This window comes from Halichoerus grypus, chromosome 11 (assembly GCF_964656455.1).
Source record: "Halichoerus grypus chromosome 11, mHalGry1.hap1.1, whole genome shotgun sequence".
In the NCBI taxonomy this organism is placed as follows: domain Eukaryota; kingdom Metazoa; phylum Chordata; class Mammalia; order Carnivora; family Phocidae; genus Halichoerus; species Halichoerus grypus.
The window spans coordinates 105,537,343-105,564,339 of NC_135722.1; the positions used below are offsets into that span (position 1 = coordinate 105,537,343).

General features: G+C 38.4%; 1 protein-coding gene and 1 pseudogene across 1 annotated transcript in view; one reads left to right on the forward strand and one right to left on the reverse strand.

The window, feature by feature from the left end:
• Positions 1-212: 212 nt before the first annotated feature.
• The window catches only part of DDX10 (DEAD-box helicase 10), a 261,518-nt gene continuing 234,733 nt past the window's right edge, over positions 213-26,997 (reverse strand). The window contains exon 18 of the mRNA XM_036076368.2: positions 213-893. Within this exon, the coding sequence (XP_035932261.2) occupies positions 716-893 (178 nt within the window). The 3' untranslated portion in view covers positions 213-715. The remainder of the gene's footprint in view (positions 894-26,997) is intronic.
• LOC118525593 (ubiquitin-ribosomal protein eL40 fusion protein pseudogene) lies at positions 5,209-25,155 on the forward strand (annotated as a pseudogene).

Consider the following 26,997-nt stretch of genomic DNA (forward strand, 5'->3'; position numbering starts at 1 on the left):
CACTAAGGGACTGGTTTTGGATCACAGTCTTCAGATTCAGGACTTCTATAGATTTCAAAAATGGCTATGAAATCTATAAGTTAAACGGTATCTTTAGGAAGGCTAATTTCAGAATGTGAAAAACTCACTGTCAGGAATTGGCCAAGCATTTTACTCTCAGGAACCTTCCCCCAAGAGTGCTCTCATATTATTGAACACAATGAAAACATTAATATTTTATAGGAAATATGTTTATTATTGATCGTTGCAATTCAAAAATACTCTTTTCTCAGGGCTGGTCCACCATCCTCTGTCTCTTTAGAGATATTAAATACATCAAAACCGTGAGCAATTTTGTTTTACAGTACATGGAGATATCTGTGTGGTAAGCAAGATAGGAATTTCTAACAATGAAACAAGGTCTCCAGAAGTTGCCAGTAAAACAAAGGAAGCGTCTCCAATGATAAGATGTAGGAACTCATGGGTAAAATCTAACAGAACACATGCTGGAAAATGGGATCAAGAAATTTTATAATCCACCTGCACTCTGAGTTTGCTCTGGGATAGTGCAAGCATGTCCTGTAAAGAAGCTTAGAGATAGAATCGCTCCGGTCAGAAGGAAAGGTCCTTTGGGCGTGGGACTCATGTCACCTAAGTGTTCCAAAGCCACTTGTTTTTCCAACTTCTTGTCCACATAATCATGACCAGAGGTTTCAAGGAGAAGAGCACAGAGTATCTAGCTTTGACTTTTGAGCAGATGTAACACCAGCTCTTCATCCTCTGCCAAAGACAGGCCTGTATCCAAAGGCTCTAAGGTCTCCCACTTGGCCTTCTTTCTGTTACGACTTGTAGGTCCCACGTCTTCCACTTCACGGTTGTTCCTTTTCCTCATTCCCTGCTTCTTCTTGGTATCACTGGTGGGAACAAATCCAATGATTTACTTGATAAATAACTAAATCCATTATGAAATCAAACACTTCAATTAGGACAAAACTAAAAAAAACAGAGAGTTGGTAAAGTGATACTATTATTCAAGGAGAAAGAAACTGTAACAACATCAGGACATCTGTGTTCTAAGCCTCTTCCCATTAACAGATGGGGGGAGAGGGCCTACTATGCACCAGGCCACTGTGTGGAGTACTTTGTACACAAGGTCTCGTCCAGTCCTCACAATTCTAGGGAGCTATGGGTATATTATCCACAGTCTGGGGACACCGATGGCCTGCAGACTGGCTCCAATCTGTGCTTGTCCTGCCACATCAACCGCCGCTGTTTAAAGTTAGGTTATCCTTTAGGTAGCAGTCTGTGGGCTCACAGATATCAGGACACCAGACACTAATAATTGTTGTATCAAGCTGTGATATACAGATCATGAGTAAAACAGAACCTCAAATGTTGAATTATTTAAGCATCAAATAAACTTCCCCCATTTAAAATCTATATCTAAGACCCACATATAGTCTTGGAAAAACAAACATTATTGCAGTATTCTACTCTCACTACTTTTATTTAAAATAGTAATGGAAATACTAGTTGCTGCAATCGAACAAGAAAAAAAAAAAGGCATCCAGATTGGAAGGAAGAAGTAAAACTGTCAATATTTCCAGACATGATATTATATATGGAAAACCCTAAAAAGACTCCACCAAAAAACTACTGGAAATAAATGAATTCAGTCAAGTTGCAGAACACAAAATCAATGTACAGTAATCTACTGCATTTCCATATCGGAGGAGCAGAAAGAGAAATTAAGAAAACAATCCCATTTACTACTGCACCAAAAAAATATATATATATATCAAATACCTAGGAATAAATTTAATCGAAGAGGTAAGAGACCTATATATTGAAAACTATAAGACATCAATGAAAGAAATTTGAAGATAACACAAATGGAAAGATATTCTATGCTCATCGACTCTAAGAGTTAGTATTATTAAAACATCCTACTATCCAAAGCAATCTACAGATTAAATGCAATCCCTATCAATATTCCAATGGCATTTTTCACAGAACTAGAACAAATAATCCTAACATTTCTATAGAACCACAAAAGACCCCCAACGTCCAAAGCAATCTTGAAAAAGAACAAAGCTGGAGGTATCCATAATTCCAAATTTCAAAATAAACTACAAAGCTATAGTACTCACAAAGCTATAGTACTCAAAACAGTATGGTACTGGCACAAAAATAGACACATAGATCAATATAACAGGATAGAGAGCCCCAAAATAAACCCAAGTTTCCATGGTTAATAAATCTGCAACAAATGAGGCAGGAATAAACAATGGTTAAAAGACAGTCTCCTCAATCAGTGGTGCTGAGAAAACTGGAGAGCTACATGCAATAGAAGGAAACTGGACCGCTTTTTTACACCATACACAAAAATAAACTCAAAATGGATTAAAGACCTAAATGTGAGACCTGAACAATAAAACTCCTTAAAGAAAATATAGGCAGTGTCCTCTTGGACATTGGCAAGATTTTTCTAAAAATGTCTCCTCAGGCAAGGGAAACAAAAGCAAAAATAAATTACTGGGACTACATCAAATCAAAATTCTTTTGCATTGCAGTGAAGGAAACCATCAACAAAACAATAGGTGACCTGCTTAATGAGAAAAGATATTTGCAAATGACGTATCTGATAAGTAGTTAAAATCCAAAATATATAAAGAACTTCTACAACTCAACACCAAAAAAGCCAAACAGTCCAATTTAAAAATGGGCACAGGACCTGAATAGACATCTTTCCAAAAAAGACATACAGATGGCCAAAAGGCAAATGAAAAGATGTTCAACATCACTAATTATGAGGGAAATGCAATTCAAAACTACAATGAAGTATCAGAATGGCTAGTATCAAAAAGATAAGAAATAACATGTGTTGGCAAGGATGTGGAGAAAAAGGAACCCTTGTGCACTGTTGGTGGGAATGCAAACTGGTGCAGTCACTGTGGAAAACACTACGGAGGTTCCACAAAAAATTAAAATAGAAAAATCATATGATCCAGTAATTCCACTACTGGGTATTTACCCTAAGAAAATGAAAACACTAATTCAAAGAGATATATGCACCTCTATGTTCACTGCAGCATTATTCACAATAACCAAAATACGGAAGCAACCTAAGTGACCCTTGACAGATGAATGGATAAAGAAGATGAAGCATGCATATTTATTATATATATAATGGAATATTACTCAGCCATTAAAAAAATGAGCTCTTGCCATTTTTGAAAACATGGATAGACCTAGAGGGAATTATGCTGCTAAGTGAAATAAGGCAGTCTGAGAAAGACAAATATCATATGATTTTACTTATATGTGGAATCTGAAAAACAAAATAAATAAAAAGCAGAAACAGACTCATAAACATAGAGAACTGGTTGTTGCCAGAGGGAAGGCGGCAGGGACAGGTGAAATGGGTGAAGGCAGTAGGAGGTACAGACTTCTAGTACTGGAGTGAGTAATTCATGGGGATGGAAGGCATCACACAGGGAATATAATCAATAGAACTGTAATGGTGTTGAACAGTGACAGATGGTAGCTACACTCGTGGTGAGCACAGCATAAGGTACAGAGTTGTGGGATCACTATGTTGTACAACTGAAACTAACATAAGATTGTGTGTCAACTATACTCCAATTAAAAAACCCAAACAAACATTAATGCAGTTTTCTGCATACACCTGAGGCACAGACCATAAAAATAAAGCTAGTTTCTGAAGGTAGAGGAAATCACTTAATACATTAAAAACATTCTCAAAGTGTTTTAAGATATCATCATGTTCAAAGATGACCCAATTACTGGATGCAAGATTAAAGCAAAATGAAAAGCCCATCTCGTAGTCTTCGTAGTAGCGACCCTTTGTTAAGGGCTTACTAATGGTCTGGCCCTGTGCTACATGCTTTACACAAATTATATCATTCGTACGGGGAGCATTAGCTTCATTCTACAATGATTAAATGACTGTACCCAGATTATAAACAGGGGAATCAAACCCAGATCTGAAGGACTCTAAATTCAGCTCCAAAGCCAAGCTACTGAAAGCAAAGAGTTGACTTGCTTTAGTCAATATTTGGAAGACAAGAAAAAAAAGAATTAGCTGTGGAAAGAGCACTGATTTGGCACTAACAGTCAAACCTTAGCCAATCAATTACCATTTCTAAGCCTCAGTCTCTTTATCTGTAAAGATGAAGATTATATAATTTACTTAGCAGAACTGCTGTATGAATTACATGAAATTATATAAAGGCAAGAACATAGTAATACTCAATACATGTTAATTTCCTTTCTGCCTATAAACTACTCCCTTTCAAATAAATTCTTACATTGATGTTATAAAATAAAAAGCAAGAAATATCACAGAAATATTATATTCCAAGCATATGATGTATTCCAAAAAAGAACAAATTGCTCAAGTTCCAATGTAGTATATTACTTCTTAAGAAGCACGCCTAGATATGAGTGAATGTGCTTAATCAGCATATCTACTTACGACCAGCTTGATGCAAAGCCATAAATAATTTCCCATTTCCCCTCCAGAAATGCCCAATGCTCTGACTCAGCAGCCATTCTCTCTCACCATTGGAAGAAAGACAAACTAGACAGCACTATAAGGTTATTTAAAGCCACAAACAACTGCATTTTGAAAGGGTGCTCAGAGAGATGAACATCTTTAGAAAGAGTTCCCCACAATGGGAATTCAGTTAGCAAAGACAGCAATTCTTAGTGGAAACAGGCCTTAAAAAAAAAGTATTGAGTCTTAATCTGCTTGAGTATTGCCAGTCCTGTGCAGTCCCACTAGACTAGGTACATGGTTGATTTGGTACAGGGTAATACTGATTTTTGCCCTGCCTGTACTTCAAGTGCATCTCAGAGCAGCTCATCAGAAACAGCCTAATTAGTGGGCTTTACTAATGCATTTTGTTAATGTGCTCTTGAACATTATATTCCCTGCAGGAAATAGCTGGTTCAGATAATAAAAGGAAGACAGGAAATTTATGTAACCCAAATATTTTCATAATTAGCAGCTCTGCTGCTTTGTGGACCAGTTCAAATTCTAGAAAGGTATTTTATCCTACTTTCCACAGCAAATAAGTAGTAATTTGTGTAACAAATTAATTATTAAACAATAATATAGATACTCTATAGGTAATTCACCCAAAAGGGGAAAATGTAATGAATCTAGGAAACATAAGGAAAGCAAGAAAGCAAAATACGGTCACAATGCGGTCTCTTCAGAAAAGGCCTCCTCCAGATGGTGAGGTACCACAGAGTGAGGTCAGCAACACGGCTGAAGAAGACATCCCTGGTTCGTGTCCCCTCCCAACAACCTGTGGCAACCACCCAGGGACAAAAATGCTTCTGTGGGAGCTGTGGGATCCAGCAGTAGATGCCAAGAGACCTGAGAGGAGTCTCACCCAACCATGCTTTGGGTGATAGGCATCCAGACTACCGTACCAGTTGTGAACTGGCTCCAGCTCTTCTCAGCAGTGGGAGAACACCATCTTAAACAATTACCCATGGATGAGAGGGCCCTTGTGGAAGTCCAGTTTTCCAGTGGAGAAATTCAGCACACCAAGGGAGGAAAAAAAAAAAGTACCAGTTTGAACACATTGGAGAGGGTAAGAGGAACAGTTTGACTTCACTCCTATCACCCCTCCCTCAAGATGGCAAAACTGAGGGCCGAAAGATCTTGGCCATGATTTTTCCCATGGTGGAGTGTCAGTGCAAGTGAGTGCCCAGCTTCCCCAGCTGGGTGGAATGCTGCCCAAAAGGCCCATTTCTCTCTCACTCCACCCAGAGTACTAGATCATTAACTGCATGGCTGGGGGCAAGAGGCAGGAAGAGGCTGGGAGAGTGACAGACAGGACTCTCAGAATAAAATAATATGAATCCTACTCACTGTGTCATGGATTCCATCAAGAACCCCACCCATGAACCAATGGACATGCCTTCTACACAGATCCCTCCAACTGGCCCAAGGGCACCCTCCAGCACTTGTATGCCTCACCCATACTCCCTTACACCTATGTCCAGCTTTGTGTTCATGCTCCTGACAGTGGTGGTGAGAGTGAGCTTTGGCAGATAGCTACTGAGCATGACCCAAATCTGCAGGTCAGAGAAAGACCACTTCAGCATTAGTGCCATTCTTGGGAAAGCAAAAGGGAGGTTGTAAACATTTGGCCTGATATGTTTTAAGATCAAGAGAAGACATACAAGCTTAAAAATTCTGGCACAAGAGAGAGCAGGAAGTGTAGAGCAGGTGAGTCCATAGAAGGTCTGAGAAAGCCTCAGAATCCCTAAGATGACCTAGGGATGACAGAGGGCATTTCTCTCTTGAAGGCAGTTAGTCAAGACTAAAGGAGGTGACTGTGACCACAAATATGAAGACAGCAACACAAAACTTCAAGGAGTGTGACCAATCTAGGAAACATGATGCCACCAAAAGGTCACAGTAATCTTCCAGTAACTGATCTCAAACACATGAAGATCTACAGTTTACTGCATAAAGAATTCAAAATAGGGGCGCCTGGGTGGCTCAGATGGTTAAGCATCTGCCTTCGGCTCAGGTCATGATCCCAGGGTCCTGGGATCGAGCCCCACATCGGGCTCCTGGCTCAGCGAAGAGCCTGATTCTCCCTCTCCCTCTGCGTCTCTCCCTGCTCATGCTTTCTCTCTCTCTGTATCTCTATGTCTCAAATGAATAAATAAAATCTTAAAAAAAAAAAAAAAAGAATTCAAAATAGCTGTTTAAAGGAAGTTCAATGAGGTACCAAAAAAAAAAAAATCAACAAAACCAGGAAAACAATGTCTGAAAATGAGAAGTTTAACAAAGAGACAGAAATCATTAAAAAAAAAAATCTGCAGCTGAAGAATACAATGAATAAGATAAAAACCTCAGAAGGGAGGATCAACATCAGAACGGATCAATTAGAAAAAAGAATCTGTGAGTTAGAAGACAGAAACTTTGAAATTATCCAATCAGAGGAGAACAAAGGGAAAAGAATGAATGAGAGTGGAGAAAGCCTACATTATCTACAACATACCTTTCAAAAGAAACATTCTGTAAATTATTAGAATCCCAGGAGACAAGAAGAGGGGAGCAGAAAGCTTATATAAAGAAATCATAGCCAAGATCTTCCCAAAGCTCATAGGTCCCCAGACAAATTCAACTGAAAGAAATCTCCTCTAAGACACATTATAATAAAACTGCCAAAATTCAAAGACAAAGACAGAATCTTAAAAGCAGCAAGAGCAAAGAAGCTTGTAACTGACAAGAGAATTCCTAAAAGGCTATCAGCAGATTTCTCAGCAGAAACTTTACAGGCTTAGAGAAGATGGAATGATATGAAAGAAAAAAATTCCAACTAGATATTTCATCCAGCAAAGTTGTCCTTCAGAAATGAAGGAGAGATAAAGACTATCCTGGACAAACAAAAGCTGAAGGAATCCAAGCTGATATGAAAGGATTCACAGTACATGAAAACCTGTGAAACTATCCAATACACTGGTAAAGGTAAGTATAGCGTTAAATTCAAAATATGGTAGTACAGGGGTGCCTGGGTGGCTCAGTTGGTTAAGCGACTGCCTTCGGCTCGGGTCATGATCCTGGAGTCCCGGGATTGAGTCCCGCATCGGGCTCCCTGCTTGGCGGGGAGTCTGCTTCTCCCTCTGACCCTCCCCCCTCTCATGCTCTCTCTCTCATTGTCTCTCTCTCTCAAATAAATAAATAAATAAAATCTTTAAAAAAAAAAAATATGGTAGTACAGGGGTGCCTGGGTGGCTCAGTTGGTTAAGCGTTTGCTTTTGGCTCAGGTCACAATCCCAGAGGCCTGGGATCGAGCCCCACATCGGGCTCCCTGCTCATTGGGAAGTCTCTTTCTCCCTCTGCCCCTCCCCCTGCTCATGATTGCTCGCTCTCTCTCCCACATAAAAAAAAATAAAGTCTTTAAAATATAACAAAATAAAAAAATATGCAAGTACCAAAAAAAAGCACTAGTTCTATAATATGGTAGTGTGTTTACCACATAACTCCAGTATAAAGGTTAAAGGACAAGAGTATTAAAAATAACTACAGCTACAATACTGGTTAATGAATACACAGTATATAAAAAGAGGTAAATTGTGACACCAGAAATGTAAGAAGAGGGAAATAAAAGGATAGAGTTTTTGTATACAATTAAAATAAGCCTTTATTAGCATAAAACAGACTGTTATATCTATAAGATGTTTTATGTAAGCTTCATTGTAACCCCAAAGTAAAAACCTACAGCAGATCCACAAAAGATAAAGATAAGGGAATCAGAGCATATCTCTGTAGGAAATCAATTCAAAAAGGAAGGCAGCAAGAGAGGAAGAAAAAAACAAGGGACAACAAAACAGCCAGAAAAGAGATAACATTACTAAGTCTTTACCTATCAATAATTATTCTAAATTAAAATGAATTAAATTCTCCAATCAAAGGGCATAGAGTGGTTGGATGGATAAGACCCAACTATATACTGCCTACAAGAAACTCACTTCTTCTTTAAGGACACACAGTCCCACAATAAAGGGCTGGAAAAAGATATTCCATGCAAGTGGAAACCAAAAGAGAGCAGGGGTAGCTGCTTACTTCTATCAGACAAAATATACCATAAGCCAAAATCAAAAGATGAAAAAGATCATTACATGATGATAAAGAAGTCAATTCACTAAGAGAACATAATAATCATAAATATGTATATACACCCAACACTGGAGCACCACAATATATTTAGCAAATACTAACAAATCTGAAGGGAGAAAGAGACAACAATACAAGAAGAAAGTATTTCAGTAACCTGCTTTCAACAAATGGCTAGATTATCCAGACAAAAAAAATAAGGAAATGTTAAAATTGAACTATACTTTAGACCAAATGGACTTAACAATTCCACCCAACAGCAAAAGAATACATGTTTTTCTCAAGCATACATGAAACAATCTGCAGGACAGATCATGATAGGTCACAAAACAACTCTCAGAAAATTTTAAGAAGACTAAAATCGTATTGCTAGTGTATCAAGCTGGAAATCAATTACAAGAAGAAAACTGAAAAATTCACAAATATGTAAAAATTAAATAACATAGTCCTGAACAACCACTGGGTCAAAGAAGAAATTAAAAAAAAAATTTTTTTTAAATCTCTGGAAATGGAAACACAAAATATCAAAATCTGTGAGATGCAAAGCAAAAGCATTTCTAAGTGGGAAATTTATAGTGTTAAAAGCCTACATTAAGAAACAAGGAAGATCTCAAATAAACAGCCTAACTTTACACCTCAAGGAACTAAAAAAAGAACAAATGAAGTCCAAAGTTAGCAGAAGCAATGAAATGCAAAGATCAGAAAATAAGAGACCAAAAAAACAAAAGAAAAAACCCCCAACAAAACCAAGAACTAGTTTTTTCTAAAGATAAACAAAACTGACATTTAGCTAGACTAGGTCAAGAAAAAAGAAATCAGACTCAAAGTCAGAAATGAGAAAGCAGACCTAACAACTGATACCATGAAAATATAAAAGATCATGAGACCACGATGGATTAATTATACACCAACCATTTGAATAACCTAGAAGAAATGAATGAATTCCTAGAAACAGCAACCTAACAACACTGAATCATGAAAAAACAGCAAGTCTGAACAAACCAATAATGAATTAGGAGATTGAATCAGTAATCAAAATCCTCCCAAGAAAGTCCAGAAGCAGAGGCTTCCTCAGTGAATTCTACTAAACATCTAAAAAAGAATTAATGCCATTCCTTCTCAAACTCTTCTAAAACACTGAAGAGGAGAGAATATTCCCAAACACGTTTTACAAGGACTGTACTGACCCAATGTTAAAGCTAGATAAAAATACTAACAAGAAAAGAAAACTACAGGTCAATATTCCTGATAAATACAGATGCAAAAATTATCAACAAGATATTAGTAAGCCAAACTCAACAGCATATTAAAAGGATCACACATCATGATTAAGTTGGGATTCATCCCTGGGATGCAAGGATGGTTCAACATACCCAAATCAATAAACAATGATATACCAAATTAATAAAATGAAAAATAAAAATCATATAATCATCTCAATAGATGCAGAAAAAGCATTTGACAAAATTCAACATCCTTTCTTGATAAAAACTCTCAACAAATTAGGTAAAGAGGGAATGTACCTCAACATAATAAAAACCATATATGACAAGCCACAGGTAACATTATATTCAATAGTTACAGGTTGAAAGCTTTTTCTCTAAGATCAGGAACAACTAAAAGATACCCACTCTCATTATTCCTATTCAACATACTAGAAGTCCCAGCAAAAGCAAGCAGACAAGAAAAAGAAAAGGCATTCAAATCAGAAAGGAAGTAATTTTGTTATTGTTTACAGATATGACTTTATATATAGAAAATCCTAAACACTCCACCAAAAAAACTGTTACAACTAATAAATAAAGTAGGTAAAGTTCCATGATACAAAAATCAACATACAAAAATCAATAGCATTTCTTTACACTAGCAGCAAGTTATCTGAAAAAGAAATTTTTAAAAAGCATCCCATGCACAACAACATCAAAACCAAACTTGGGAGTAAGTTTAATCAAGGAAGTGAATTATTGGTACACTGAAAACTGTAAAATTTTGATGAAAGAAATTGAATAAGACAAATAAATGGAAAGATATCCTGTAATTCATAGATTAGAAGAATTAATATTATTAAAAGGCCCATACTACCCCAAACCATCTCTGGATTCAATGAAATCTCTATGAAAATTCCAATGGCATTTTTCATGAAATAGAAAAAAAAATCCTAAATTCATATAAAATCACTAGATTCCAAAAAGCCAATGCAATCCTAAGAAAGAACAAATCCAGAGGCATCACACATCCTAATTTCAAACTATACTACAAAGCTACAGTAATCAAAAAACAGTAGTATGGTACTGATATAGAAATAGATACATAGACCAACAGAACAGAATAGAGAGCCCAGAAATAAACCTTTGCACATATGGTCAATTAATATTTGACAAGGGAACAGAATACTCAATGGAGAAAGAATGGTCTCTCTTTCAATAAAAGGGTGTGAAAACTGGATAACCACATTTAGAAGAATGAAACTGGATCCCTTCCACAAAAATTAACACAAAATGGATTAAAGACTTAAACAGATGACTCCAAACCATAAAACTCCTAGAAGAAAACATAGGGATAAAGCTCCATGACACTGGTCCTGGCAATAATTTTTTGGATATGACACCAAAAGCAAAAGTAAATAAGACTACATCACACTAGAAAGCTTCTGCACAGTAAAAGAAACCAAAGAAAAAAATGAAAAGCAACCTACAAAATGGAGAAAATATTACAAGTCATATACATGATAAAAGGTTAATATCCAAAACATATAGGAACTTATATAACTCAATAGCAAAAAAACAAACAAAAAAAAAAAAACCCACAAATAATCTGATTAAAAAATTAGGCAGAGGAAAGTGGATGGACATTTTTCCAAAAAAGACATACACATGACCAATAGGTGCTCAATTATCACTAATTACCAGGGAAATGCAAATCAAAACCACAATGAGATACGATCTCATGCCTGGTAGAATGGCTGTCATCAAAAAGACAAGAGATAACAAGTGTTGGTGAGGAAGCAGAAAGGGAGTATTTGTGCACTGTTAGTGGGAATGCAATCAGTATAGTCTCTATGGAAACCAGCATGGAGGTTCCTAAAAATATTAAAAACAGAACCACCAAATGATCCACCAATCCCCGTTCTGGGTATATATATCCAAAGGAAATGAAAACAACATCTTGAAGACAAGTCTACATTCTCACGTTCATTGCAATGTTATTCACAACAGGCAGGAAATGGACACAACCTAAGTGTTCAGTTCAGATGGGTGGACAGATGATACAGTGTATTATATATACACAGTGAAATATTACTCAACCATGAGAACATTTGCAACCAAATGGATGGACCTTGAGGGCATCATGTGAAGTGAAATAAGCCGACAGAAAAAGATGAAATCTGTAATGATACCACTTATATATGGAATCTAAAAAAGGCAAACTCAGGAATCAGAGACTGGAATAGTTACCAGGAGCTGGGGGGCCGGGGCAATGGGGAGATGTTGGTCAAAGGGTGCAAAGTTCCAGTTCTGGGGATCTAATGTACAGCATGGTGATTCTAGTTAACAATATTGTATTAGATACTTGAAAGTTGCTAAGATAATAAATGGTTAATGTTCTCATCACACACACACAAACCTAATTATGTCATGCTATGGAGGTGTAAGCTAATACTAGGGTGGAAATCATTTTGCAATCTGTAAGTGTATAAATAACATGGTGTACACCTTACACTCACACAATGTTATATATCAATTATATCTCAATAAAGGTGGGGGGAAATGTGTGGCACTAGAAACCTCTGTTTTACTTATATCCTGATGAATCAGGTAGAAGGGTTCTGACCCTATATATAGCTAATGTTCAACAGGAGGTTCCTGGATCTAATTAAAACCCGGGACTTCCTTAGGATTTGTTAACAGTCTAATGCATATAACAATGAGTTCTAGTTTCTTGGTTCTTCAGTTATTTTCTGCAACTGCTGAAAGGGGCTCGTGTACCTCTCAATCAAGAGTTCTATTAGCTGCCCCACGGTACACAGCACTAGTACAGTTTACCAATTAGATGGTGGAACATTCTGGAAATAGGTCTGCTGGAAGAAAGAACCACAATACAGGTGGGAAATGGCAGTAACACCTGTGAGTTTTCTTCGTGAAATAAGTTTACTTCACTGAACTGAAGGAGGTAAGGTGGCTCACAGTATGAACTGAGAACTACATGGTGGCCTACACAACAGGGCCAAGAGTCCGGGCCTGAGCTCTGCATATTATTTTTATTTCAGGATTTCTATGGGACATAAAGTGTCAAACTATCTCCACATTCTTCAAATCTATGAAGTCAGTGTCAAAAAGGACCATCTTACTGCTCAACATTGTAACAGTAAAAAATACGGGTGGATAAAACACAGCTTAAAAAGTAGAAGTATGGCTCAGGGCACTAAACACCCACTGCTGCTGTAAAAACAAAACCACCAAAGCAAAAGAATTCAGAACTACTTATCTTTCAATAATCCAACTAATAAAGAGATTTAATTAGTAACGTCTGGTGTGTCATTTAAAGCACTAATCCTACAACAAAACACAAAGAAAATTACCATGTTGTAATATGTAATACGAACCGACAGTAACAGGGAAATGTTACTTCAATGGCTTTGAAATGTTCGTGAAAATGATTACACAAAAGCTCGTCACAATACCCAAAGTAAATGTGTGAACCAATTTATTCATCATTAAGAAGAAAAAAGGATTTAACACTGAAATGTGAATTCAATTTTAACATCTTAATAAATACATTACTAATTGAATTTTAAATGGAATAGAACTTTCTTACTTTCTAAATTTTCTGAACCCAAAACCCAAAACTCTTTCAGAAAGTGAACAGGTTTTTCAGGAGGTTTGATTTCCTGGTTTCAACATTTTAACTTTTCAGGTACTTGCAGCTGCCTCGTCACCCAGAGTAAGAGTACAGCCCGTGAGAAACCAAAGAGGGAGGAACACCTGGAGTCAACCTGCTAAGTCAACCAGCCTTCCTCCTGGTCCCTCTTCCTCTCCTCAAACATGGCCTACTTGTTTAGATCAGAGACCCCTCTTGTGTGTCCCACCTGTGCCATTCTGTCAATGCAGCGCCTCCCTCCTGCTCATGCTCACCCCTCTCCGATTTTCACCCTCCATTAAAGGTACCTGAACTCCCTATTAAAAGTGAGCTCTTTCCTCTGAAAGCCGACAGCTCTAATTGTTCATTAGTCATTTTGCACTTAGCATTGCTACTTCCTAACACTAAAGTGATTTCTTTTTCACCTGTACGCAACTTAACTCCTACTTAGAATGTAAACTCCTGGGTGGGAGTATAAATTACTAAACTCTCTGGTGGGCACTTTGGTAGCACCTTCTGAAAGTCTTTCAAGTATGCTTACCCAGCAATTTCTCTTCTGAGAATTTATCCCAAAGAAATAATTAAGGGTGTGTATAAAGATTTAGTTACAGGATACTCAAGGCAAAACTATTTGTAATTTCAGAAAGCTGAAAACCCAAACGTCCAATCATAAGGGATTCATTTGTTAAATGAGTTATAAAATTAGAAATGAAACACTATGTAGCTATTAAAAACAATGTTGCAGGAAAACAGTTACAAAACCAATATAGAGCTAGAGTCCATCTTTAAGAAAGGCTTGTATGCATGTTTGCAGAGAAAAAGATTTGAAAGATTTTTTTAGATGTTCTTTTTGCTGGTATATATATCTTCTGATTTTTCTGTAACAAGCTTGTATTACTCTTTGCAATAAAAAAAGAAAGTTAAATTTGAAGGGAAAAGTAGTTCTGGACAAAGAAAAATTACAATTATTCTTTGTAATTCCACAAAGCTCAGAAGCATGAAAATAGGTGTGCCATATAAGCTTCAACTTGGATTCCTGGATCCACAGAAATAAGGGGAACAGTGAGATTTCTTTTGTCAGAAGAGATGGGTCATGGGTTACTTTCAGCATTTCAAAATACCTGCAACTGTGTGCCCCAGACTAAGTTCTGGTATTTCTTTGGTTTGGCTGGAATTTTATTAACTCAGCTTTGTAAACACTTGACACTTCAGACACTTGAGTGGACTGGAAATTGTCTTTGTTAATAAAACAAATGCAAAACATTAACTTTTTATTAACTTTCCTGAAAGACAAAAATCTTTCAAAACACAGGGACCATTAGGGGTGAAAGCAAAAGTTCTCTGTGATGATCAAAATGTTGCAAAGTCGCTGTTCTAGACTCAACAACTGGCTCCATGGGCCATAGGCAGAAATTTCTCAGAGTTTGGGTAGTTTTACTTTTTAGTTTTACATATTGGGCTTCTAAGAAAGCCATTCAATAATGGTTTCCATGCCCACTATTCCCCAAGAATAAAAGAAAAAGTTAAAAAGTCTTCTAAATCTAGATTCTTACTGAAATATCATACATTAAACCGTAATGTCTCCCACATAACACTCACCCTATTCCCACCAACCAACTCTACATGTGCTTAAAGGAAGATTCTTTGGGAAGCATATCTTGGCTCTTATAATTCTTCAACATTTCAGTGACTGCCTTCTACTATTACTTAGTATAATCTTTAAGTTTCTCATAACCCGGTATAGGCCTGCCTTTGTACCCTATTCTGCATTATACCCCCTCCTTTAATACACCCCTTGTTCTTTCGGACTAGTTTTTAGTCCTGAACATGCTCTAGGCTCTCAACTAATTTTGCCTCCATTTGGAACTCCCCTTTACTGCTTTACAACTATCTATATCCTCCATATCCTTCAAAACCCAGTTTTGTCATCTCCTCAAAGATTCCACCTTTGACCCCACTTTATGCAATGTTTGTGCCTCTCCCATAGCACTCATTCTGAAATGAATCATAGGGATTTTGTGTAGATCTCTGCCCTGTGCCTACTAAACTGTTAGCTTTTGAGGTCTGGGGCTGTTTGTCTTCATCCCTGAAGATGGCCTGAATAAAGAAATCATCAGTGAGTGTCCACTCATCTGAATGGCAGAAATCATGACCTTGCTGGGGTTGTGCACATTTCTGAGAAGGACCACTACTGCAGCGAAGCAGGCAATGTTTAAACAGACTCTGCGCCGGGTTCCACTCCCAACCGAGTCCCACTCTCCACGGGAGCCCCTCCAGAGCACTCATCCAGTCTGTGGGTGCGCAGGCTCCTGCCTGATCGATCCTCTATTCTGGAGAGCATTTAAGTTCGTGGGATCCCAAATTTTGGCTTTGCACATTTTTTTCAAAATTATATACACAGGATGAAATGTAATGCACAATTATGTAAATTTTCAGTAAAGGTCAGCTTCTGCCTCCCTCATAGTGTATCTTCTCAGCTTCTTCTTCCTTTGTCCATTACTTCAATGTCCGCATTTCCAGGTTCCATCCTTAGCCCTCTACTATTCTCATTTTCTATCTTCATTCTGCATATTCTCAAGCAGTTCAGTATTTCAACTCTCTTCCATAATGCTAATGACTTTAAAGATATGCATCTTTAGCTCAGAGTTGCTTCCTGACCCCCAGATCTGCATATTCAACCAGCTCCTGGCTATCTCTGCCTCCATCTTCACAGGCACCTCAATCTCAACATGCACTAACTAGTGCATGTTTTCCCCAAATCTGTTCCTCCTACATTTCCCTTCTGAGTGAACAGTGACACCCTTTTAATAAAGGCCTGGACGTCATTATTGAACCACCTTCTCCTTCACAACCTTACTTTAATTGATCAATTCTGTACTAATCTCTCTGAAATCCATCTAAAGTTTTCCCAGCACCTAAGTAACTGCCTTAATTTAGGCTTTGTCATTCCATCCCCTCCTTCGCCTGACTGGACTCTGGGAAGCTTTTCCAGGCCATCTCCATCTGAGTGAAGTGCCCTCTGAGAGGGCCCCTAAGCACTATGCATTGTTCCATTATAACATCTGAAATTGAGATCGACTACTTACTTATCTGCTTCACCCACTAAACTGCAAGTTCCTTGAGGACAAAAACTTTGTCTTTGTAGCCACACTGCCCTAGTATCCCAGGGCTCAATAAATGTTTCTTAAATGATGAATAAAGCCAGTGGGCTGAGCTTCTGTACTGCTAAATATCTGATTGGCCTACTCTATAACATATACGGTCGGCGGTCGGTCAGAAAGAACAATCCCTAATTAAAACACACTCTTACCTTCTTTGTAAGCCAGTGTGTAAGTGGACGTTTAAACCGGTACTTTTCTTTTTTCAAAGAGTGCATCATTAATTCCAAAGAAATCCGACAGATCAAAGCCACAGTGAAAATTAAAACATTTAAGTAGAAGGAAAATAACACTAGCAAGAAGCACCCAATAACCTCAAACTCGGAATAAGAAATGAGGTAATACTTCAACATTACAGAAAGAGCATAACCTGGCATTTCAATTCAACAAACAAGTAATCTTTATTTTCTTTGCAACAATACATGTAACTTCTCTAGAATATCTATATATCTCATAAGGTAAAGAGTGTCTCCTTTGTCCCCCAACATGTTTCATGTTGAAGTGGTTACTTTTTAAAACCAGTTACTTAACAGTGACTCAACTACTGTTATTAAATATGGCTCTACAAAAATTTTGGTATGGAGGAAAGAAAGGGGTATTGGGGTCAGACCTGACTGGAATGCTAGCAACTGCCTAAAACTTGGGAAAATGGCTTAACTTCATGAAGTGTCAATTTTCTAATTTCTAAAATGTGATTACTATCTACCTCATGGAAAGTAGTGATAAACAAGTGATACATGCATAGCAAATACACTGTAAGAGTTAATTTACCTTCTCCAACTCCCCACAGTGGGAAGTATTTTTTCTTTTTAATGCTACTTGGGTTATACTGGTCATATATATATATATATATATTATATATATCATGTAAGGTGAAAGCATTTTAATTTAAAATGCCTTGAGTTCCAAATAGTTTTAAGTCTACTGTTAAGGTACAAAACAGTTTTTCATTGAAAAAAAAAGGGGGGGGTCTAAATGGTAGATGAAGTGAAGGCTAATCCCTGAAACCCATCAAACACGTAAGGCTACTGAACAACAGTGACCACCACAACCCAGGTTTGGCTGCTCAGCTTATGTCCCAATGATGTGGAACTGCCCACAGAAAGGACTGCCAGGGAGTTGGCACAATCAGGAAGGGATGTTGGGGAGGTCTGGGCCTTGGTGGGGTAAAAATCCAAGGCAGAGAAATTCTGTAAGGAGACAGACTTCTGGGTGCTCTAGTAGGTGAAGATTCTCAGGAACAGCAGTCTTTGCTGCTTTTATTAAAATTAAGTCTATCATTATTTGTCTTATATAAAACAGGAAACCTTAAGCTTTGAGAGGTTGGGAATACAGTTCCTCAAAGGGCAGCCCCATTCATAAGGAAGGGCTCTGTTAAGTTAGAATTTCATGTTTGGGGAAATAGGATTTCACTCTGTATGTATTTCCAAAATCTTAAAAACAAACCATCTGATTGTCAGGCTCTACCGTGTTCTACAAGTTTAAAAAAAAAAAAAAAGCTTTCCTTATAAAAATTCTTATAGAATGGCTAAAATCTAAAAGCACCAACACCACCAAATGCTGATGAGGGTGTGGAGCAACAGAAACACTTATTCATTACTGGTGGGCATGCAAAATGGTATATATACTTTGGAAGATGATCTGGCAGTTTCTTACAAAACTGAACACATTCTTACCATGTGATCTAACAATTGTACTCATTGGTATTTACCCGAAGAAGTTTAAAACTATGTCCATAAAAAAACCTGCACATGAATGTTTATAGCAGCTTTATTCATAATCGCCAAAACTTGGAAACAACCAAGATGTCTTTCAACAGATGAATGGATAACTAAACTGTAGCCCATCCATACAATGAACTATTTTCATCAGGCCATGGAAAGACATGGAGGAAATTTGAATGCGGATCACTAAGTACAAGAAGCCACCCACAAAGGCCACAGTACTATATCATTCCACCTACACCACATTCTAGAAGCAAAACTATGGATATATGAAAAATACCAATGGTTGCCAGGGTTTGGGTGGCAGGAAGAAGAAAGGATGGGGAGGAAAAGGAAGAAGCAATGACTAGGTAGAGCACAGAGGATTTTCAGGGCACTGGAACTATTCTGTATGATGCTATAAAGGTAGATACACATCATTATGTATTTGTCAAAACTCACAGAATGTACAAGATAAAGAATGAATCTCAAAAGTAAACTATAAACTTTGGGTGACAATGATGTGTGAATACAGGTTCCCTGATGGTAACAAACAGTAATAAAATGTTAAAAGAAAAGGCTGTGGCGCAGAGTTGGGGTACACAGGGAAACTCTACTTTTCACTAAATTTTACTATAAAAACTAAAATTGTTAAAAAAAATAAAGTCTATTCATAAAAATATTTGCCTAGTTCAAGAGTTAATATACCACCAGCATAACTTAAATTATTAGAGTTTTCTCTTCTTACCCCAAAGAAAAACATGCTGTTTTAACTCATAACCCGAAGTAACTTCCCAGTCTTCAGTAGGAATACTTAGATCATCACGCATTCTCTCTCCTGTTCTCATAAAACCTCAGGCTGCCATACCCTTTCCAATGAACTGCCACTTTGTGGACTAGGACAGCAGCTGTTTCTTACCCTCATCACCTTCCACAAAACCACCCAGCATCAGAGTCAGGACAGACACACAGGTGAAGGACGATGGCATGAGGAGGACCCCAGGACTCTCCTCTGGCAGGAGCACGTGTAAGTGTATAGCCACGACTATGCTATTAGAATAAATATTCAAATTCTGTTAATTGTCAGAATGTTGGGATGATTATTCCTTCATTACTTAAAGAGAAGGCGTTCAGTAATTCTTCAGGTTTTCCCCTCACAGAGTTTTCCTAACCACCTCATATAAAGTCAACTCACCCAGAGCCTCTCTCCTTAACCTTCAGTGATCGCTTTCATGGCCCTTATCAAAGATCCTTTTCTTTTTTTGTTTACTTTTTTATGGTCTGTCTCCTCCGGCCGGCGGGCGGGGGGGCGGGTATTTTGTGAGAGGCTGGGATCCAGTCTCTTTTCTTTACAGCTCTATGCCAGGCACACAGTCAACCTTCAGTTTAGTGAATGCCTAAATAATGGGGATGCCAAAAGGGGAGAACAGACAGATAAGGGCATTTTCCCACACTCCAGTTTGGTAATATGGACTCTCTACCCAGATGTTGAGCAGAATACATGATATTTTGACAATTTCTTCACTACAACATTCATCATTTCAATAAAGTCTGTAGGACATTTTTGCAGACTGTTTTGAATATAAGGCCTGCCACGTCATCATGAATGATTTTGATGAGGATGAAAATGGAAAGTAGATATCCCAGAGAATATTAAATTCTATTCTTGTAAATACATGTACCCATTTAAAAATTTCTATCAGAGTTCTGCTCTTAGTGATTAAAAAGATTATCATATCTTAATGATCCTATTATATATCATACTCTTTCTTTTTACCTTTATTAGATTTTCACAAATCTTACAAGGTAAAAATTATCTTCATTTGACTGGTGAAGAAAACTGAGGGTGACAGATTAAGTAACTTGTCCATGGTCCAAAACTTATAAAAAGGAAGGCAGATTCAAATTCAGGTCTGACTCCAAAAGCCAGTTTTCCCACAAGGCTAAGTAGCTTGCCTTTGTTCTAATACAGACTTAGTTTCACAAAATTCCTACCTCTCCCCGTGTTGCAAAGTTTATGATTATATGGCACACAGATCAATATTCCCCAAATTTATATGCAGTCGTGTATGTGGGTAAGGCATTCAGTCTCTTAATCCATAGAACTTCATGTAATTCTTATTTAACACCTGCTGGAGCAACTATTTTTGAGATACAGATGCCCCTAAGACCCTCCTACCAGGAGCAGACACTGTTTAAATTCCTACGTATTAAAACAGAAAGGCAAGGGCACCTGGGTGGCTCAGCTGGCTGGGCTTCCGACTCTTGATTTTGGCTCAGGTAGTGATCTCATGGGTCATGAGATCAAGGCCTGTGTCGGACTCCCCTCTCAGCAGGGAGTCTGCTTGAGATTCTCTCTCTCCCTCTCCCCCTCCCCCCACTTGCACGCTCTCTCTCTCAAATAAATAAATCTTTGAAAAAAACAGAAAGGCAAAAGGAGAGAGGCTAATTCACTGATATATTTTTCAATGTAAAGGAAACTACTAGGTCTTACACCACTTGATTTTTTAAAAATTCTGTCTGACCCTTAGGAAGCTTTAGCCAGACTTACACAAGGGGGAGGGACAGGACAAATGAAACATTACAAGAAAAAGAACATGATCATTAGTACCTGCCATGAATAGGAAGACCGCTCGTTGTTAAACAGTATACTTTAAATAAATGGTGTGTGAATTAACTCCAATAAAAAGAGATCAGAATGTCCTCGGTAACCTGGAAACCATACTCCCGGGGCTACAAGGACGCTGCAGTCAGAACCACTACTCCCAGCCTCAAGAATGTTCCAAGCGTCGTCTGTTATGATTGTGGCCAAGGCACCACAGAAGAAAAAGATGTGCTGGGGAATCCTGTCAACTTCTTCCCTGGTGTATGCAGTCTTGGCAGAAACACAATGTAGTGGAGTGAGCACCAAACTTCCAAGGACACTGGGGCAAGCAGTTCCAATTATTAAGTGATAAAATGGCAGCCAAAGTCCCTGGGGATTCTGTAAGCCTGACACTAGAAAAGAGACTGCAGCCAGAAAACATCATGATGGCTTGCTCGTGTTCGAGCTCTTAACCTCTGTAGCAGCTGCATTTATCCATGTGCAATTAGGGGTGTGCACATTTATGTGTGTTACATCATAAAACAGAGGATCAACATCAGTGCACAAGCCCTTTTAGAAACCTAACAAAAGCCAGGACAGTGCAGACTGAAGAAAGCACACTCCCTTTGCTATAGTGTATGTGCAGCTTTTCAAATTCTTGCTCTTTTCTCTCTTTTTTGGAATGCAAAGGAAAGAAATCAGGTGAAATTGCTGACTAATACAGCTAGAAGGAAGCTGAGGACTGAGATGGGAAACAGTGAGTATTCACTTACACAGAAACTCTCGAGTTTCTTTTTACAACATGCTGCTGAATCATGTGTGGAAAGCTACTAAGAGTCAGCACCTGAGTGTCCAAGTTTGTGCCCCTTTTGTATAAAGCTCCTTCCACATTCATATCAAGAAATGTAGCCTGGATTTTTTCCTAAAGAATTTTAAGCTAATAATAAGTAAGCTGGGACCATTAAAGAAAATTCTCAGAAATCTCTGTATCTATCCTTAAGGATAGGCACGCTGGTATTCAAATATGTTGTGCCAGAGACCTTCCCTCTTATCATAAATTTTAATTTACAAGGCCATGGCAACAGTCCTAATGAAGATTAATTACTGCAGTACATTCCATAAAATCTGTCCAGCTTCCTTCTGATGCGGAAGGCTCCCGCATATAAAATGGAACTGAAATGCATCGTGTCCTTAATGCTTCCTTTCTAGCTGCTCAAGACTAAAAACAGATTTAAAAAAAAAAAAAAAAATGTAGTCAAAGAAAAGACTGATTGGCTCAGCATTCATTATAAACATAAGTAAAAGAGCAAAAGATGCCCTCTTAGGTCAAAGTTCTAATAAAGAGAAAAGGCTGGGGTTGGTGAGAGGAAACAGAATGCAGAGGACTGCAAACACATGAACGGTCCATATATATGTTTCCTTCTGAAAAATGCACATGTGCCATTTAGGATTGGCAAAAAGTTCTGGCCCCATCTCTATTTTTCTGGTTCATAAATCCACTTGAGAATTCAATGAAAATAAATGGCCCCCTTTTCCAGATAAATGCATGGGGAGTGTCTATGCAGTATGCACGCCCACACCATCATTTTTGCATACAATTTCAGGATGGCCAAGATTCCTCTAAAGCTCATCTATAGATCCTAGATTAAGAATCCCTGCTCTGCAGTAATTTAGAAGGCAAACATAATTATTTCTCTTCTCTCAGATTAAAAAAAAATCAAGCACCCATACAAGCTGGATTTATAGTAGGTATTTTTCTCACTGCTAATGTGTATGTAGAACACTTTGTGCTTCCCAGAAACACATCAGCTTTTCTCCTCAAAGTACTTTTCACTTATTTGTTTTCAATATCCAAGATCATCCCCTACTCAAATATGTCCCCAGTGTTCCAGATATCTGGAAAAGTTAAGTTTTACAGTTTAGTCTTACTCCTCATTAGCCTTTCAAATGATTTCAAGAGAGAGAAAATCCAATCTTCAGCAAAGCTGTCCCTTAAAGAATTATTTAAAGAAGGGAGGGGTTCAATAATGGTGGCATAGCAAGATCCCAATCTCACTTCTTCCCATCGTCACAACAAATTTACAATTACATATGAAATAATCTCCTCTGAAAAAAGACCTGATAACCAGATGAACAGAGCCTCCACAACAAAGGATAAAAGAGTAGTGCTGACACAGGTAGGAGAAGAGACACAGCCTTGCCAAAACAATACAAAACAAAACAGCAACTAAGCCCAGGAGTGGTGATGCATAATTGGGAGGAATCTCACAGATATAGAACTTCTCCCAAAGAAGTCAGGGGTGTGTGCTCCACATCAGGCAGCCAACCCCTAGATGCGGCACAGGAGAGATGAGCCCCCAAAATGCCTATGAAAACCAATGGGGATCATATGTAGGAAAACTAGGGAACAGAGAACATGCTCATAAAGGGCTTGACAAGAGACTCCCTCACTCTGGGACCTGGTACAAAGATACCAGTTTGAATACTGCCAGACTATATGTGAAGGAGACCAACTTACTGATCTCGAAGAGTCTGCCAGAGAGGCAGGAACTTGGTTAGGACTCTCCAGGGACACAGACATTGGTAGAGGTCATTTTTGAAGTCTTAATTCTAATTTGCTGGTGCCAGTGCTGGAAGGCACCATTTTGGAACTCTTCTTTGAGCCTGTTGGCAATGGAGGGTGCCCACTGCTGAGTGCCCTGCCCACCTCCATACCACAGCCAGGCCAGGAAAGAACCCTGCTCACCCCAGTGCCACAGCGGCACAATACAGCTAAGGCTGCACAACATCCCCACACACTCCTGTGCCATAGCCATGGCCCCACCACAGCAGGCAGGCACATGGAACTCATACAGGGGAGTGCCCCCTGAGTTCCTGGTGCAAGTGGCCAGGGGGGATATTGTCTCTGAGTTCCATGAGACATCTCCTATACAAGGGCACACTTTTTTTTTTTTTTTAAGATTTTATTTATTTATTTGACAGAGAGAGCAAGAGAGCACAAGCAGGGGGAACAGTAGAGGGAGAAGCAGGCTCCCCGCCAAGCAGGGAGCTCGATGCGGGGCTCGACCCGAGCCGAAGGCAGATGCTTAACCATCTGAGCCACCCAGGCACCCCTACAAAGGGCACTCTTTCTGGGATGGGAGAGGTAGCTATTTTACCTAATACTTAGAAACAAACACAGAGAGGCAAATGAGGAGATAGAGGAATAGAGGAATATGCTCCAAATCAGAGAACAAGAAAAAGCCTCACTAAAAGACCTTAATAAAACAGAGATAATTGATCCATCTGATAAAGAGTTCAAAGTAATATTCATCAATGAACTTGGGAGAAGAATGGATGAACACAGTGAGAACTTCAAAGGAGACAGAAAAATATAAGAAAATATCAAGCAGAAGTCAGAGAGCTGAAGAATAATACCTGAACTGAAATATAAGCTAGAGGGGTTCAATAGCACACTGGATAAAGCGGAACAGATCAGCAAGCTGAAATATCAAACAATCTAATTCACCTAGACAGTGCAGCAAAAAGAAAAAGAATTTTTTTAAGAGAAGATATCTTAAGGGACCTTTGGGACAACATCAAGTGGAATAACATTTGCATTATAGGGGACCCAGAAGGAGAAAAGAGAGAAAGGGCCAGAAAACTTATCTGAAAACAGAATGGCTGAAAACCTCCCTAATCTGAGGAAGGCAACAAAATTTCAGATCAAGGAAGCCCAGAGGGTTCCAAAAGAGATGAACCCAAAGAGATCCACACCAAGCACTTCTCTTCAATGAAGTGGCCAAGTGGCTCAGGGGTGGTGGCCTTGTGGACTCAGAGATACAGATCTTTATGAAGACCCTGACAGGCAAGACCACCACCCTCGAGGATGAGCCCAGTGACATGACTGAGAATATCAAAGCCAAAATCAAAGACAAGGAGGGCATCCTGCCTAACCAGCAGCATCTGACTTTGGGGAGCAAATAGCTGGAGGATAACCACACTCTCTCAGACTATAATATCCAGAAAGAATACACCTTATACTTGGTGCTTCACCTGCAGGGTGGCATCACTGAGCCCTTCTTCTGCCAGCTGGCCCAGAAATATAACTGTGACAAGATGATCTGCTTCCAGTGTTATGCTCGCCTACACCCCTGTGCTGTCAATTGCCACAAGCAGCGTGGCCACACCAACAACCTGCACCCCAAGAAGAAGGTAAAATAAGGCCCTTCCACTGGCTCTTCCTTTGCTCACATGGTAGCCTCCTGCCTGAGCCCCAAGGCCCTGGGGCCTCAATAAAGTTTCCCTTTCAATGACTGGGGGGTGGGGAGGGGTAGTTAAAGATAGAATCTCAAAAGCAGCAAAAGAAAACAACTTGTTAAGTACAAGGGAAATCCTATAAGGCTTTCAGATTTTTCAGCAGAAACTTTGCTGGAGTAAGAAAGTGGCATGACATATTCAAAGTGCTGAAAGGAAACATTTTCCAACCAAAAAATTCTCTACTCAGCACAGTTATCATTCAGAATTGAAGGGGAGATCAAGAGTTTTCCAAATAAACAAAAACAACAGCAAAAAAAGAGTTCATCACCATTAAACTGGACCTACAAGAAATGTTAAAAGGACTTCTTTAATAAAGCTGAAAAGAAATGACACTAATTAATAACAAGAAAATATATGAAAGTAAAAATCTCACTGGAACAGGTAAATATATAAAAAAGACAGTGGATCAATCATTTATAAAGCAAGTAGGAAAGTTAAAAGATAGTGGTGGTGAAAGTACCAAAACTATAATAATTAGTTAAGGGATGCATAAAAATATAAAAATGTGACATCAAAGTACAAAATGTGTAGGGGGGATTAAAAATATAAATTTTTCTAATGTGTTCAAATTTAAGTTCCTATCAACTTAAAACCAACCATTATATACAAAGGATGCTATATGGGAACTTCATCATAACCACAGAACACACCAAAAAAAATGAGAAAAAAATCTAAACATAATACTATAGAAAGCCATCAAACCACAGTGAAAGAGAGAAAAAAGAAAGGAATAGAGGAACTACAGAAAAGCCAGAAAATAAAAAGAAAGGAATCCATGCCCAATACTAAAGAAATTCATCATCAATCACAAGGAAGGAGGGCAAGAGAAGAAGGAACAAAGAAGAACTACAAAAACAACCTGAAAACAATAAACAAAATGGCAATACATGTATACCTATCGATAATTAATTACTTTAAATGTAAAAAGACTACATTTTCCAATCAAAAGACAGAGTGGTTGAATGGATTCAAAAAAAAAGACTAACTACAGAATTAGGGACACACACAGACTGAAAGTGAAGGGATGGAGAAAGACATTCCAGGCTAATGGAAATGAAAGCTGGTGTAGCAAAAGTCTTATCTGACAAAACAGACTTTAGAACAAATACTGTAATATAAGACAAAGAGCACTACATAACTATAAAGGGGTCAACCCAGCAAGAATATGTAATATTTTTTTTTTTTTTTTTTAAAGATTTTATTTATTTATTTGACAGACAGAGACACAGCGGGAGAGGGAACACAAGCAGGCGGAGTGGGAGAGGGAGAAGCAGGCTTTCCACCGAGCAGGGAGCCTGATGCGGGGCTCGATCCCAGGACCCTGAGATCACGACCTGAGCCGAAGGCAGACGCTTAACCGCTGAGCCACCCAGGCGCCCCAAGAATATGTAATATTTATAAGTATATATGCATCCAACCTATGAGCACCAAAATATATAAAACAAATGCTGACAGGCCTAAAGGGAGAAACTGACAGCAATGTAATAATAATAGGGGGCTGTATAACACCCCACTTATGTCAATGGACAGATCATCCAGAGAGGAAATCAATACAGAAACATCAGCCTTAAACAACACATTAAACCAGACGGGCTTAATAAATATATATGTAACATTCCATCCAAAAGCAGCAGAATGCACATTCTTCTCAAGTACATATGGAACGTTCTTCAGGAGAGCTCACATGTCAAACCACAAAACAAGTCTCAATAAATTCAAAAATTTAAATCATCAAGCATCTTTTCC